Below are 15,899 nucleotides of genomic sequence, written 5' to 3'. Positions count from 1 at the left end.
AATGTGTGTGCGTGCGTGGCCGACGCCCGACGCGTTCAGTCGTTCAGAAACTTCAGATATGGCCGGCCGCGTCGCCGCGACCCGCGAGGAGTCACGCAGCCGCAGCGTTCCAGGCTTCTAGCCGCAGCCGTCTCCTGCGCTCCTGACGTCACGCGTTCAACCGAGCCGCTGAACCGAAGAGTCGATCGGTAGCCGCCGAGAGTCGTTCAGATCAGTTCAGTGTTCAGACGCGTCGCCGGCCGGCGGACCGGCCCTGGCATACCCTATATAAACCATACCTATTTTCTGATTTCAACACACTTCTTCTTCTTCTTTCAACACATCTCCCCACCGTATCTATTTTTCATAGAAAATATGCGGAGGTCCAAAAAGCGTCAACACGAGTCGACAACCGGTCCATACCAGAGGTCGGTCGATGCCCGGCAGCTATCCCCGGGCATGGACGACTACGGGATGGATGATCGCCACATGGATGGTCTGGAGGGCGATGACGGTGATCAGCCATCTCCTGGCGAGGCCAACTTCTCCGTCGACGTCGACGCCACGACGTTGCCCACACCAAATTCCGATAACCAGCCATCTGCCAGAAGAGCGGAGTGTTGGCGACACTTCGAATTATTCACCGAGATGGTTGACGGTAAAAGTATACCTCGTGCTCAATGCAAATATTGCGAAAAAATTTTGTCTGCAGCTACTTCTTCAGGGACAGGCCATCTCAACCGGCATTACTTGGCGCATCTCAAGAACAAGGCGCCGGCAGGAGCAAGACAGACACATTTGTCCTTCGGCCCTGACGGTTCAGTAAGTACATGGACCTATGATTCAAAAATAGCTAGAGAAGAGATTGCTAAGTTTATTGTTGCTGAGGATCTACCAATTAGAATGGGGGAAAGCAAACATTTTGAGAGAATGATCCAAAAAGCTTTTTGCCCACAGTACAAAAAAGTTTCTAGGAAAACCACCAAGAACGATATTACAGCTATATATCGTTCTAAGTTGAGTGTGTTGAAGCAAACTTTGAGTACTACTAGTTTTTCATTTGCTGTGACATCGGACATCTGGACATCCCAACACCAAAGAACATCTTATCTTAGTGTTGTTCTTCATTATCTTGACAACAATCGGTCGTTGAATAAGAGAGTCATAGGGTTCAAACTCATGACGTCACACACGGGAGATGCCATAGCCACGATAATCCTAGAGGTATTGAGAGAAATCAATTTACAATCTAGGGTTGTTTCCATTACTCTTGACAATGCATCAGCAAACACAACGGCCATGTCGATTTTGGAGCCGGATCTAAGAAGTTATGTTGGAGGCTTTGTCATTCATCAGAGATGCATTTGTCACGTCATCAATCTCATCGTTCAACCAGGTACTAATGTTATTAATAATTTATTGATTTTAGTGTATGCGGCATATTGCTTATTTATTTTAATATATGCGACCTATTTTTTTGCAGGCATGATTGTTCTGGATAAATTGTTAAACAAAATTCGCCGTTCTGTTCGTATCATAGGAGGTAACACAGTGGTCAAAGCGAGGTTCCAAGACTACTGTAAAGCGAAGAATAAACCTGGACGGATGTTTGGCATTGTGAAGAATAAACCTGGACGGATGTTTGGCATTGATGTCAAACATAGGTGGAACACAACATACCTGTTGCTGCGACAATTAAAAGGGTATGAGGAGTTAATTTCTATTTTCATCAATTCGATGCATGTCAGAATGAAGGATACCGATGACGACGGTGATGGTGAGATTTTGATTCTCACCGATCAGGATTGGGAGATTGCTACACGTGTGCGTAAATTTCTGAAGCCCTTTTATAATGCTACAGTTCAATTATCAGGAATTTACTATCCTACATCTTGTTTGGTGCTTGAGTGGATTTGGAAGCTGGCACTTGTTTTGGATGAAAACCGGTCTGATCGTATTCTGTCTTCCATTGTTAAACCCATGGAAGAAAAATTTCTCAAATACTTCACCGCTATACCTCACCTTTATTGCTTTGCTTTGATACTTGATCCTCGCAAAAAGTTGGAAATTGCCAAGGTTGCCATGAACTCAATAGGTGATGCAGTGGGGCTTGATTATTCTGAAGCTTTTCAACATGTCAATAATGAGCTCTATAGGGTTTTCCGTCTGTACCGAACCAAGCTTGGTGGTACTCCCCGAGTTCCTGAGCAGACCTCACAAAAGAAAGCAAGCAAGTCAAGTGCACTAAATTTGTGGAAGCAGCATACAGGCAAGGACCAAGCCTCTCCATCCTCACAGAACAAATCAACATGGAACCCGGATTCAGAGCTTAACCACTACCTCGTCACCGATCATACTGAGCATGATCCGACGCTTGATGGCGACGATGTCGATCTCCTTGGGTGGTGGAAAGAGAAAGAGCGAACTCTTCCTATGTTAGCTCACTTTGCTCGAGATATTCTTCTGGTTCCGGCCTCCTCCGTTTCTTCCGAGCAAGCATTCAGCGCTACTGGAAGAATTATTGAAGAACGAAGGTCATGCCTAACACCCGAGACGGTTGAGTCAATCTTTTGTCTTAAAGACTGGATGAAAGCAGATGAACGAACACAACACCGTCTAGATGATCAAGAGCTTGCCGATGCAGTGGAAGACGCATTGGCGGAAATTTGCCTTACCAAAGATGATGGTGCTGTTGATCCGGAGTAATTGATGCTATAATGTAAAATAGTTGTTGTACTCTTTTTTCCTTACGGGGGAACCCTACTCTAGGGCGTAAGGTTTTTAACGAGGCAACAACTATATATTCAGATTATTAATATATATATATATATTTCCCCCAATTTTATTGTCTCAAGTTATTTATGATATTATGTCAATTCTAATTGTGTTCATTAAGCCATATACATTATTATCTCATTGTTTTTTCATTTTCCCTATCTTATTTTTCCCTCCATTATTTTAGTTTCCCCCTCATTTTCCCTCTCTTATTTTTCCCCTCTTACTTTTTCACTTATCGGGCAGACTGCAGACTTGCAGAGCACAAGTCAGGCTAGAACCATAGGGCCTAGGCTGGCAGCCGAGGCGTCGGCGGCGGCCCAGCAGGCGGCGGCGGCTCTCGGCTTGTCGGCGGCCGGCGCGGGCAGCGTAGCAGGGAGCAGGCGGCGGCGGCTCTGCGCGGCCGCGCGGCGTCGGTCATCGGCGTCAGCGGCGGTGGCTCTCGGCGTCCGCGGGCGGCGGACCGCCCGTCGCAGCCCTCGGGGTCGGCGGCGGCGGCAGCCCTCTTATTTTTTCCCTCCCTTATTTCAGTAGATCGTTTCTTGGTTAGCCGGCCAGTCGAATTGTTGATCAAGAGAATTTGGGTATTCTTGGGAGTTTCTGATCGATGACGCGGTGGGCGGATCTGGACGTGCTCCGGCCGGCGGTGGCCGCCGACGTGCAGGTCGTCACGTCGGATGGGAAGAGCATCGCCACACATTCCTTCGTTCTTGTAAGATGGACTTCTGGTTCTTCTCTGTTACTGGTGGTGAATTCTGGATGGATCAGGGGTTCTTGACGACCTTGCATTGAGGCTGATGGTTTTCTGTTTCTGGGTTTGGTGTGAAGGGCACGGCGTCGCCGGTGCTGGAGCGGATGATCGAGCGGGCACGGCGGGGGTGGAACACCGAGTGCATCATTCCGCGTCCTCGGCGTCTCCTCCGACGCCGTCTTCGCGACTTCGCCTTCCTCCAGTTGCTGTACGCTTCCAGGTGATTGAGAGAACACCCATTTCATCATTCGACGTCCATGGCTTTGATCGAGATCTGATCGTCTGACATGCTTGGGCGTGTGTGCGGCCACGCAGGGTGACGCCGGAGGACGAGGAGGTGGTGACCGCGCACGGGCCAAGTCGGCATCAGCGACGGCGGCGCGGCGCGACTACGCGGGCCCTAGCTCCTGCTCAGGTAATTCTGGGCCGTGCTTGGGCCAGCACGGCCCGAACAGGCCCGACATATCTTTGGGCCGTGCTTGGGCTTTCTCTTCTCCACCTTGGCCTGGCACGGCCCGGCACGATTAGCAGGCCGTGCCGGCCCACCTTGGCCTGGCACGGCCCGGCACGATTAGCAGGCCGTGCCGGCCCGGCACGGCCCATTCTAGCACGAAGCACGACGGGCCAGGCCGTGCTAGCCCGGCACGGCCCAAGTCCCAGCTCTACGGGCAGGTCACCTACTCACCTACCGCAGGTGTAGTCATTGATCCCCCTCTACACAAGCAGGGTTGTGTTTGGTTTAGCGCAAAGGCTGTGTTTAGATCCAAAGTTTGGATCCAAACTTCAGTCATTTTCCATCACATCAACCTGTAATACACACGCAACTTTTCAGTTACATCATCTCCAATTTCAGTCCTTTTCCAAACTTTGCAACGATCTAAACACAGCCTTAAGTTTGAATTTTGGTTGAAATTGTAAATAATGTGACTGAAAAGTTGCGTATGTATGACAGGTTGATGTGATGGAAAAGGACTGAAGTTTGAATCCAAACTTTGGATCTAAACACAGCCCACATTTTCATGTGGAAGCCTGGAAGATTCTACCTTCGTCCGATATGCTACATATAAGGCTGTGTTTAGTTCAGCGCAAAGTTTGAATTTTGGTTGAAATTGAAGATGTTGTGACTGAAAAGTTGTGTGTATATGACAGGTTGATGTGATGGAAAAGGACTGAAGTTTGGATCCAAACTTTAGATCTAAACACAGCCTAAGATCCCATGTAGGAGTAAAATTTTTTACCTCGTCACATTTAATGTCTGGACACATGTATGAAGTATTAAATATAGGAAAAAAATAATTACACATATTGCGTGTAAATTGCGAGACGAATCTTTTAAACCTAATTGCTCCATGATCTAACAATGTGGTGCTACCGTAAACATTTGCTAATCACGGATTAATTAGGCTTAATAAATTCGTTTTGCAGTTTACATGCGGAATCTGTAATTTGTTTTGTTATTAGTCTACGTATAGTACTTTAAATTTGTGTCCGTATATCTATTGTGGCACGCCTAAACTTTTTACCCCTAGATCTAAACACAACCATAAAATAGAATAGAATTGAATTGCGAAAGGGCCTGTAACTTAGTGTTTACAAGAGCCTTAGTAGCACCTTAGGTCCGGGGCTTGACTCCTCATGGGAGCGAATTTTATAGGATTTAACGGCTCTGTGCTTTCATTGGTAGGCGACGTACTCGTCGACATCGAGGTGCCTGTGGTGACTTCGTCAATCTCTAGGATTTACCGGCCCAGTCTTCGAAGATGCTCATAGGGGTAGGGTTTATGTGCATGCGTTCGTAGGGGTGAGTGTGTGTGCATTGTGAGTACCAGTGTTATACTGTGTAATTTTAAAAAAATAGAATTGAATTTAGAGGGTATTTAGATGCAAGGTGTAAAGTTGTTCATAGGGTGTTTGCTTCAGTAAACCGCGAGACGAATTTATTAAGCCTAATTAATTCGTCATTAGCACATGTTTACTGTAGCAACACATTGTCAAATCATGGAACAATCAGGCTTAAAAGAGTTGTCTCACAAATTAGTCGCAATATGTGCAATTAGTTATTTTTTAGCCTAGGGACTCAATTGAATCATATAATACTGAACAGAAGGGGCACCAGATTTGCATCTCCTATTTTGTTAAATATTAAGTTAATTCACTCCCTGCTAATTCTATATAAAGAAAAAATCCCATAAACTTTTCTTTCTAAGATAGGGCTAATTATGTAATGTTCTTTTTCGCGAACGCGCAAAAAAATATGTAATGTTCCAGGATTAGTGATTCTAAACAAGAGAAAACACGATGTTTTACCAGACAAATACATGACGAGAGTGGCAGCCTGGCAGGATAACAACTAACAATATTATCAGGGCCTTGATGTAGCAGAGATTGTAAATAACAGGGTAGATATCTACTTGGCACTTGCACTCCAAGCCTCTTCATGTCAAGTTACCAGATATGATAAATATATACTTGCATAACATACAGCGCAAATTTCATCTTTACGCAACAAAAAAATTGTAAATAGTACATCACTACACAGAGGCATTTTCTACCCAAAAATTTAACCATCACTACTGAAGCAAGTATTCCATGAAAAAAAATAAATACAATACCATTTGTTAACAAGGCCTCAGAGCCTTGGCTGGTGGCATGGGCAACCAATCAAGGACCATTTGTTACATTAGTCTACTAAATTCAAAAACAAGAAACCCATAGACACCATCAAGGCTTTCCACAGCTTGTAAATAAAACATTCTACGCCAATGGATAAAACACAACTTCCAAATCCAGCATTCAAAGACAAGATTTATCTGAACCTGCTAAGCGCTCAGAATCTCCACATGGAAGAGATACGTACAAACAGAACAGCTGAATAAGGTTTTCCATTCTAAGAGGAATTCTGTGAACAGTGAAGAAGCTCGACAGACATTCCAGTGAACTTAAATGCCTATAATTTGTAAGTGTACTAATACATTGCATCGACCGAAGTATAAGATTAAATATATCTAGTGCTATTAAATTTGATAATAGCGGGGCACTAAGTTTAACTTATAGACAAATGCAATTGCCATGACTGAAGACTCATCCCTATATATGCCCTTGATTTGATTCTCCCAAGTTAACAAGGAGAAAGCTTGGACATTATATCCTTAATAAGACCTGGGCAGCTACTGATTAAGTGCCCAAACCCATTAGTTTCCATGACGGCCTTCAGAGATCTTGACGACCTGAGGAACTTCAAGCATGCTTCCTTAAGCATGTGGCAGCTGTGCTGCTCAGCTAGTACCAAAATGTTCACCACGGAGTCCGTGTCAATGTGCTTAGACAAATTATGTTCACAAATCAGCTTCATCCTCTCCAGATTGTACCTGTCAGCCGCTACAAGCAAATGCTGAGCCATTGCAGCTTCGTCTTGCTGCTTCATCTCAGGCAAATCGTCCGTGTAAACAAAGGTTAGCATAGCCCTGAACACTTCTTCCTCCATGTCATCGATTCTTATGGCACCTCTGGTGGTACTCTCCCTCATCCTGCCATAGAGCTGCGCCTTGAAGACCGGAGAGCGCGCCGCGAGCACCGATCGGTGCGCGTCGAACTTCTTCTTGCCCACCTGGAATTTAAATAGACGCGAATATTAGGGAATGACCTAATATCAAATAACTGGAAGGGGCGAGGCTTCGAACCCAGGTCATCTAGCTCACCACCTTGTGAAACTAGGCTGAAGACCCCCGGGCGTTTCTCTCTCACCTGGAACTTGACATCCGCGCCTTGTTTGCTCAGCAGAAGATCACCGAATTGCCGGCGCATGTCTGACGGCGGCGCCACGATGAGCGGCGTCTCCTCCTCCGTGTGGAAATCTGTAATGACGACGACGTCAATCCGGATCTTGAAACAATCATCCTTGAGATACTCTGATTCCTCCAAAGATTCCCTTTTCATGAAATCAAAACCCCAACCCTTCTTATGCTCCATGAAGTTGACCACCCTGGTGGTGAATCTGTAGGACGATACCGGATTCCCCTCCATGTCGAGTAAACTGAAGATGGCCTTCGCCTCCACGGCCTCGCTGCAGGCCTCGGCGTCATCGAGGCAGAGGTAGAAGGCCACGAAATCGGCTTTCTCGGCTCGATTCCCATTGGGGTAGTACAGCACGTGCCAGGTGTGGCCTCCTGCGCGGAACGGCCGAGACCTGATGCTCTTGCCACTGGGGACGGCCTTGGTGAAGGAGTACCCGACGATCTTGAGCACGTGGTGGCCGTTCACCGTGCCGGCGACGATGGCGGAGGCGGACCCTGAGCTTGAGGAGGCCCCGTCGGAGGCGGCGGCGGCGAGCGAGGAGGCGGTCATGGCGCGCGGCGGTGGATGGTGGTCGGCGAGAGGTGACCACGGTGTATCCCGTCGCCAGCGGGAGGAGAGGAGGGAGGCAACGGCGAGGGGATTTTGAGGGTTTCTTTTTAATTAATTTGTTATTTCTTTTTTCTGTTCTTCTGAAGAAGAGAAAGTGTAGACGAGGCAGAGAATGCTGCTGTCGTATTGGACTTCTTTTGTGGCTGAAATCCGTGACGTGCGATACAGATCAGACCGCCACGCATCGAATAAGTTTTCGGCTTGTTTGGTAACTCGAGGGAAGGGGATTAGGAGTTTACACGAGGGAATTGATGATGAGATTAAGATGAGAATTTGATTTTTAATCCCAATATCTTGTTTGGTAGAGATGATGTAAATTGATAGGGAGTTTAGTTAGAGATTAGGTCATTAATAAAAACGGATGATTGAGATTTGCTTAGAAAAAGTAAAGGAGGAAATCCCTTCCAATTACCTGACACTTAATAGCCTCATCCCTCTAAACTCCCAATCATTCCTAAAAACTCCCTCCAACCAAACATGCCGTTTGGAAATTTTGTCAAAGCTAATAAACGACGCTTCATAAAAGTTTGGGAAAAAAAAATCTAAATAACCCCTAGAACTCGCTAGTGTTTCTGTTTCCCACTGAAACTCAAATTAATACATAATAAATCCTATCGCATGCCAATTTATCTTCTAACTTTCCTTTCAATGCCATCCTAATCCCTTTATTAGCCAACATATGAGAGTCCTAATTATATTTATAGTTGGCCATCAACTATAAATCTTCATCAAATAAGGGAGAAACAAAAATTCGGTAGGGATGGAAGAAACCACCGGAAGGTAAATTGATGGTTAATGTTAATGCAGGTTTCGATGTGGACTCGGAGAGTGGCAATACGGGTGTGGTGATACGAGATATCTATGGAGCTTGTGTTGCAGCAACTCAAGAGATTCTACCACATGTTTCGGATGCACATATGGCGGAAGCTTATGCATTGAGAGATGGCTTAATGCTGGCCCAAAGATTAGGAATTAATAGGATAATGATCCACTCAGATTGCTTGCAGGTTGTCGATACTATGTTGTATGTAGGTTATTCGGCAACAGCCTTAGCAACTATTTACGAAGAATGTAATCTAATATGGAGAGGTTTTGATAGCATATCTATTGAACATTGTAATAGAGAAGCAAACAAAGTTGCTCATGAATTGGCCAGGGTAGCTTTTAGTAGGAAAGAGTATTGTACTTGGGTCGATGAATCTCCTGTCTATACTCTAAGCACTTTGGCAAACGATGTAATTTAATGATCAATAAAGCTAGCCCAATGGCATTCCCTAAAAAAAGAAAAAAGGAATCACTTTGTTTTTGAAAGGACTGAGCTTAGGAAATAATAAGAGGCATTTTTAGCAAGGCTGTAATGCCGCGCTTTTAGCGAGATGTTAAAAACTAACTCGGCAAAATCCTAATTGCGAAAATTTCGTTCTTTGTGTGCGAGTCTAAGTCGTGCCATGGATCTCAATTCAAATCCGTCCTTGTTCCCTCTCATCGCCATCAAAATCGTCCACCTCAAGATTTCCTCTTCCAATTCAAGTCTCCCAAATCAAATTCCGAAATTCAAATCCTCTCCTTTGAATCCCCGCCAAATACCTGTCCCCATTTCCGAAAATATCAAATTCCCATCTCGACTCCTTTCCTTGAGTCTCCCTTGATTCCTCCCTAAACCCCCGAGATCGAATCTCAAATTTGAAATTTAAACCCAAGCCCCAAATCCCTCCAACTCAAATTCCCTATAAAAGTCTATTTTGCCTCCCTCTGTTTTTGTGGGCCGAATTCCTTTCCCTCGATCCATCCCTCCTCTCAGCCCGTTTCCCCTCCCCTTCGCATGTGTTGAGCACGCGCGTCGTGCCCGAGCCGAGAGAGAGCGCCGCCCTCTCTCTCTCTCGCCCTCTCTGCTTCCTCTCTCCCCGGCGCCGATTCCAGCCACCGCCTTTGGTTCCCGCGCACGTGTCGGTCGTGGCCGACCGCCCGGTCGCCACCGCCGTCAGCGCCCACGCCGCGCTGCCGCTCGGCCCCGCTGCCTGCCGCGAGCTCTACAGCGCGTGCGCAAGCCGCTACACCCGCGTCCGTCCAAATCCCGGAGGCAGAGCTCTCCCTCTTCCACCTCCTCCTCCCAAACCAGCACGGTCAAGCTCCCCTTTTTCCCCCTTCTTTTCCCTTTTTCCTTTCCCGAACCAATGCCCTGCATCCATCACCTAGCCCCTAGCGCCATGGACTGCGAGCGCCCTTACGCCACGCGCCAGCTCGCCGCCCCCACCTTGACCGCGCCAGCCCGCGCTCGTGATTCAATTCATGCCGCCCGATCCACCGCCTTCGCCGCCCCACACATCCACACCGTCGCCGCTTTTGCACCGCCCACGAAACCGCCGTGGCCGCCAGCCGAGCGCTTGACCGCCAAGGTCGGTTCTCCCCTCCCAAACCGACCTCGCCTCTGCTATAAAACCCAAGCCGAGCCCTTCTCACCATCCCAATCTCCCGTTTTTGCCCCCATCACACCATCGCCGCCTTGTTGCCGCCCTTGCCCTACAGTCGCCCTCGTCGTCCGTCGCCGAAGCACCAAGGAGACTGGTGCGTGCGAGGACGCGAGACGAGGACTACGGGCACCCCTCTTCTTCCCCTTCCCCAGCCCGAGGCCGGAGAGCTCGCTCCCGCGCCATCAGCCGCTCGTCACAGCGCCCATCTCGGCTCAGTAGTACACACTCTCCGTTCTCCCTCCTCGCTCCCTCTCCTCCCCTTAGCTCCGGGCAGTAGTGCGAGTAGCCTTCCAGTAGCTAGTTGGCGTCACCCCGACCGCCGCCGCCGCTCGCCTAGGCTCGCCGGCCATCTTGCTCTGTCCCGGAGGCCGCCTCTCGTCGTCGGCCTCTCTCAGTGTCCCTCCGCTCCATCCGAGGTTGGGAATGCATTCCCTCGGTCCCGGTGGTGCTCCCGCCGCCCGGAATCGAGCCCTCGTCGACTGCCGCCACTTTCCCTCTTTCCTCGCCGCCGACGATCGCCATCGAAATCCACCGCCATCGGCTTCCCTCTTGTCAATTCCTCGTGCCGCCACCCTCCTTGAGCCCCCTTGACTCTCCTCGAACCACCGCCCCAGCCGCCGGCCTTCTCCTTTGCTTCCGCGCCGTGCCGCCTTCTTCCGCCGCCGCATAGCGCCGCCGCGCGCGCGTCGCTGGCGACCTTCGGGTCCCGCGTCACCACGTGCGTGTCGCAATTCCTTTCCGTGTCAGCTAAGCCCAACCCCGCGCCCCTTTGTCCCTTCTCTCGCTCGTCCGCATCGGCATCCCGGCGAATTTCGTCACCGCTGCCGGCCGCCGTCGTGTCCCCTCTCTCCAATCCAAGCCGTGGAATGAGTTCCCCGTCTCCTCCTCCTTCTACCAGTGCACGCATCTCCCTCCGGCTCGCCGCCGTTCGCCGGATTCCGCCGCGCGCCGTGAGCCGTCCGATGAGCCGCCCGGCCTCCTCTCCCTTCCCCATCCGACGTGACGTTCACGTTGGCACCACCTCAGCCGTCGGCCCCGCTTGACTGGGTCAAGCCAGCGCCCAGTCAGCCGTCCCACTCCTCCCCCTCTCTCCCATGCTTGTGGGCTTGGCCCATCGGCGCACCTTCCCATCGGCCCCTTAAAGCGAACAAAAGTCCACATATACTCCCTCATTCCAAGCCCAGTATCCATCACTCATAAACTAAAAGTCCATATCTGCTCCTTCTCAATTTACTCTCTCTCACCTTCTTGTTGGCCCCACTTGTCAATGAGTCAAAGATATTCTTGAGAATATCTTTTCCAATATTCCACAAATACCTCTCTTTTCTAGAAATTCAATAAATCATTTTCCTATAGTCCAAAATTCCATAAATCCTTCCTCTTGACCCGGGAATTCCAATAATTCATTCCCTTGGCCCCGCATGTCAGTAACCGTCAATAATACTCTTGAGAATATTATTTCTATAAACTTTCGTAAACAATTTCTCCTATTCCAGATATTCCAATTAAACTTCCAAAATTCATATCTCTCTATCCGTAACTCCGATTGACTCCGTTCCACTTCCAGTTTTTCTCTAAAATTGAGATCTATTTAATGGCACTATTAATTAGCCTAAATAGGATGTCTCTTTTGGTCCTTGCTTAGGTTTTTGATTGTTTGCGTATAGTCGCGGTTACCGGATTTTCGTCGATCGCGATTTTCTCGAAGATTCGTGAAGCCTCGTGAAGACCTTGAGCAAGGCAAGTCACCCTTTGACCAATTGCTCCTATAATTGGAAAAACATTATTATTTTGTTTGCAACTTGCATTATTAGAATCACCCGTTTAACTTGCTTGGCCTCAGTTTGAATGCCAAACCGACGGACCTACCTAGTAGTCGCACTAATTCCACCTTTGTGGTACCTCGGTATCCGTGCTCTCTGAGCGCGTATACCAAATATCCCACATACACCGTTGTTTGTCGAAAACTTGGGAAATGGGTTTGAAAAGCCTTGAAAACCCGACATGTGGTGTCGGCGTGTTTGAAAATAAAATAAATTATGAAAACTCGCGATGCGGGGGTTGTGCCTGTGTGGCATTGTCCCGTATTCGCATATAAGGACCGATTCCTGTGGGAAATTCATCCGAGCATATAACAAGTGCGACCACACGGGTGCAATAGGATGCCCCTGGCTGAGTAAATAGCAAACCAGGGAAGCCTTGATGCCAAGAGACATGTGAATTCAACGGGGTGGTGTCGGGTAGAACCCTCGGGCTTCCTGGCACAGTATGGTCTGGGACCTAACCTGTTGTCGGTCTGGGACCCCTCTCGTTGGCATATGGCGACCCTGTGTCGGCTTTCGAAATGCCTTGTCATGAAAGCCTTAAGGTCACCAGACATGGCTGTTCTCCACGGGTTGGATGATCCGGGTTAGTAATGTCGTGTGGATAAAGTGTACCCCCTCTGAACTAACTGTTCGAACAGCCGTGCCCGCGGTCATGGGCGGATGTGAGGTGTTTCCTGTAGCGTAGATTTGTTTGCCTGTGCTTTGTGAAAAGTTGTTGTGGTGTGGGAATCGTTACCAGAATCAGCCTATGTGGCAGATGGATGACTTGAGTGGTCAAGAAACGAATCTGTGTGATTCGGGATGTCTACGGGCATGTAACACCCTGAAAATTCGACCAACGAAACCAAAACACCAAAAATACGGATTTTCAAAAACTTTTTAAGTAATAAATTGCATCATGCCGATTTTATTCGCCTATTTCATTGGATTTTGATCTCGGAATTTATTAATCGCAAATAATGAATAACTAACTGGGAATAAACCCTAAAAATCAAGTTGGCTAAATAAATAATTAAAATGTAAATTAAAATAAAGATTAGGTGGGATTGGAAATAAATAAAATATTATCGCGACCATATTAGCAATAATTAAATTTTAGTACGATGGAATGAGAATTAACCCTAATTAAAAATTCAAATAAATTATATAAACAAAATATGAGTGATATTAAATTAGGGTGAATTTTTAGTTAGGATAACACAAATATGTAGTAAACTTCATTTATGCAAAAATTAGAATTTATCGGGCTATATTTAAATAGAAAATGGGCTAAAATCGGGATAAATAGGAAAAGTTACTGTTCATTGCGGCATAGGTGTTCGATCGTGGTCCCCCTAGCCCCACCCCCTCCCCTGCCGCGTGCGCCGCGTCGCCCGCCCATCGCGCGCGCCGCCGCCGCTGCCGCGCCATCACCGTCGCGTCGCCGTCGGCCTCGCGCCTCGAGCCGCCGCGCGCCCGTCCGCTCGCGCCTACGCCCCGCGCCGCTCCCGCGCCGCCCATTCCATCGCGCCGAGCCCCGTGCCGCCGCGCGCGTCGCGTCGCCCCGCTTGTCACGCCGCTCGCTCGCCACCTGCCGCGTCGCCATTCCATCGCAGCGCGCCGTCACCATTGCCGCGTCGAGCCCCACGCCACCCGTCGCGTCGCCCGTCTCGAGCCCCGCACCGCCGCCCGTCGCATCGCCGCTCCGAGGCCCGCGCCGCCATCGTGTCGCCGCCCGCGCGTCGCCGTCGTCCCGCCCCGAGCGCCGCCGTCGCGTCGCCATTACGCCGCCACCCCTCCCCCTCTCCTTCTCCCCTCTCTACAAATACCCCCCTCTCTCCATTTTCCCCCACCCCATCTCACCCTTCATCCCCTCTTCCCTCTCCACTGCGCCACCGCTCTCGTGCCACCGCGCTGCCGCTCCCGTGCCGCCGCGCCGCCGCTCTCGTGCCACCGCGCCGCCGTTCCCGTGCTGCCGCGCCGCCGCTCCCGCGCCGCCGTGCGCCACCGTCGCCGCCGCTGCCGCCGCCGCCGCCGGTGAGCCGCCCTCCTTCCCCCTCACGTCCACCGCCGCCGCCGCTCGGGTGGGAGAGAGCCGAGAGAGAGAGGGAGAGGAAAAGATAGGCCGATAGAGAGAAAAAGAGAGAAAGAGAGAAAAGAAAGAAAAAGGAAGAAAAAGAGAAGAGAGAATGGAGAAAAAGAAAAGGAAAAATAAATAGAAAATTAGGAAGAAATTAAGGAGGTTAATAGTTTAAGAAAATCTAAAATAATTAGAATTTAATTATAGATTAATTATGGTCATAGAATTGCAAAATTTAATATAAATTATAGATTATTCTTGGTAATTTCTAAAAGAAATCAATTCGCGGTAGTAGTTTAGATGTAATTAACGACTAAATAATTAGATGAATTTTTATAGACTATTATAGATTAGTTTTGGATAATCTCTATAAGTAATCGATTCACTATAGAAGTTCGGATTTAATCACTAGGAATTTTAGACGTATATTATATTTAATCGGTTAGTCATAGGCTAAATTAAATTGTATAATATTATAAGATAATTTTTGGATACCGTCCGATATTTAGCTCGTGATAGAAAATTTCTACCTATTATATGGATATAATGCTCGGGTAGATTAAATTAAAAACTTATGCTAACAAAATATTTATACCCGCAAAATAGTTTAGGATGTATAAATCGAAATTGGATTTGCCCTAGTTCGCAAATAGTAAAGTTAATATAAAAGAATCAACTTTCGCATTCAACTTCCATTTGGATTTATTTGGGTCCTTATTTGAATTTTAACCGAATTCAAATCGTTTCTTCGCACGTAATTTTAGAGCCCGAGGGAGTTGCGGATCCAAGCGAGGACCAAGAACCGCAAGACTTTGAGCAAGGCAAGTCATCACTATCCCTTGAACATGTTGATCCCAATTGCGAAATTATTTTGTTTATAAATAAAATTGCATACAATGATGAACATCCTACTTGTGTTTATACCATGTCTTGATTATTGGTTACCCTTATTCCTTCATAACCATGTTTACGTATGAGTCCCTAGTCAATTATGACAATTGCTTAGAAATGCTATTCTAGAATCATGCATACTCATATTTATCAAATGCTAAATGCTTGGGCAATTACCTTTGGGAAGGTAATTGAGATGCGGCCTGTGGAGACATGAGCACCACATTGCCAAGAAATTGATGACATGATTTGGGAAAGGAAAATAAAATGAAAACAACGGTTTTCGACTGGGGCGGACGGAGGATTTGGGTGGTATTTGGAAAAGGCTAGTACCGTCCCCGGTCAATTAAGGACCGAGCCATGAAGTTAAGCATGAAACGACCCCCGTACAACCGTACTTCTCGAATGGGTATAGACCTAGCGGATTAGATAGCCGAGCGGAGGCAGTATCCCTGCATAGATGGTTCACCCCTGAATGAGGCAGGAGCGCTACGGTGGGGCAGCCGTTGAGGTAGGGCCGAGAAGCGTGCTCTACATCAGTGTCGCCATTGGTAGGACTGCCATGAGTGTGTGAGAGAGAGAACTTAACTTGAACCATAATTTAATATGTGTGTGAGACTTCTCTTTCCCGGGAGCGCCAGAACTCCTCTCACTGCTAGAAACATGGACGCCTAGAGTGCATGAGGATTTAAGTTCATGGAGCGGGTACTGCCAATGCGAGGTTATCGAAAAGCTTTGCCGTG

At 48.0% G+C, this 15,899-nt stretch overlaps 2 protein-coding genes across 4 annotated transcripts; one reads left to right on the top strand and one right to left on the bottom strand.

Moving 5' to 3' along the window:
* The first annotated feature begins 3,050 nt into the window (after positions 1 to 3,050).
* On the top strand, positions 3,051 to 5,576 carry LOC107279064 (uncharacterized). Of its 3 annotated transcripts, none has more exons than XM_066304947.1 (4): positions 3,060 to 3,466; positions 3,583 to 3,725; positions 3,821 to 3,920; positions 5,190 to 5,576. In XM_066304947.1, exons 1-4 carry the CDS (start codon positions 3,362 to 3,364, stop codon positions 5,223 to 5,225), a joined length of 384 nt encoding a protein of 127 aa, XP_066161044.1. In that variant the 5' UTR covers positions 3,060 to 3,361; the 3' UTR covers positions 5,226 to 5,576. The 3 variants fall into 3 exon arrangements, with proteins under 3 accessions (XP_025876477.1, XP_066161044.1, XP_015613596.1); XM_015758110.3 differs by having other exon boundaries at positions 3,061 to 3,466; positions 4,458 to 5,576; XM_026020692.2 differs by lacking the exon at positions 5,190 to 5,576 and having other exon boundaries at positions 3,051 to 3,466; positions 3,821 to 4,353.
* Positions 5,577 to 6,272: 696 nt separating this feature from the next.
* LOC4348671 (BTB/POZ and MATH domain-containing protein 1) lies at positions 6,273 to 8,009 on the bottom strand. Its single transcript, XM_015758108.3, has 2 exons — positions 7,250 to 8,009; positions 6,273 to 7,112 (listed from the first exon to the last, which is right to left on the bottom strand). The coding sequence occupies exons 1-2, from the start codon at positions 7,847 to 7,849 to the stop codon at positions 6,624 to 6,626; spliced, it is 1,089 nt and encodes a 362-aa protein (XP_015613594.1). The 5' UTR covers positions 7,850 to 8,009; the 3' UTR covers positions 6,273 to 6,623.
* Positions 8,010 to 15,899: the final 7,890 nt, after the last annotated feature.

Source organism: Oryza sativa, chromosome 10, assembly GCF_034140825.1.
Source record: "Oryza sativa Japonica Group chromosome 10, ASM3414082v1".
NCBI classification, from domain to species: domain Eukaryota; kingdom Viridiplantae; phylum Streptophyta; class Magnoliopsida; order Poales; family Poaceae; genus Oryza; species Oryza sativa.
The sequence above is the reverse complement of the archived record's forward strand: the minus strand, read 5'-3'. Positions and strand labels throughout refer to the sequence as shown.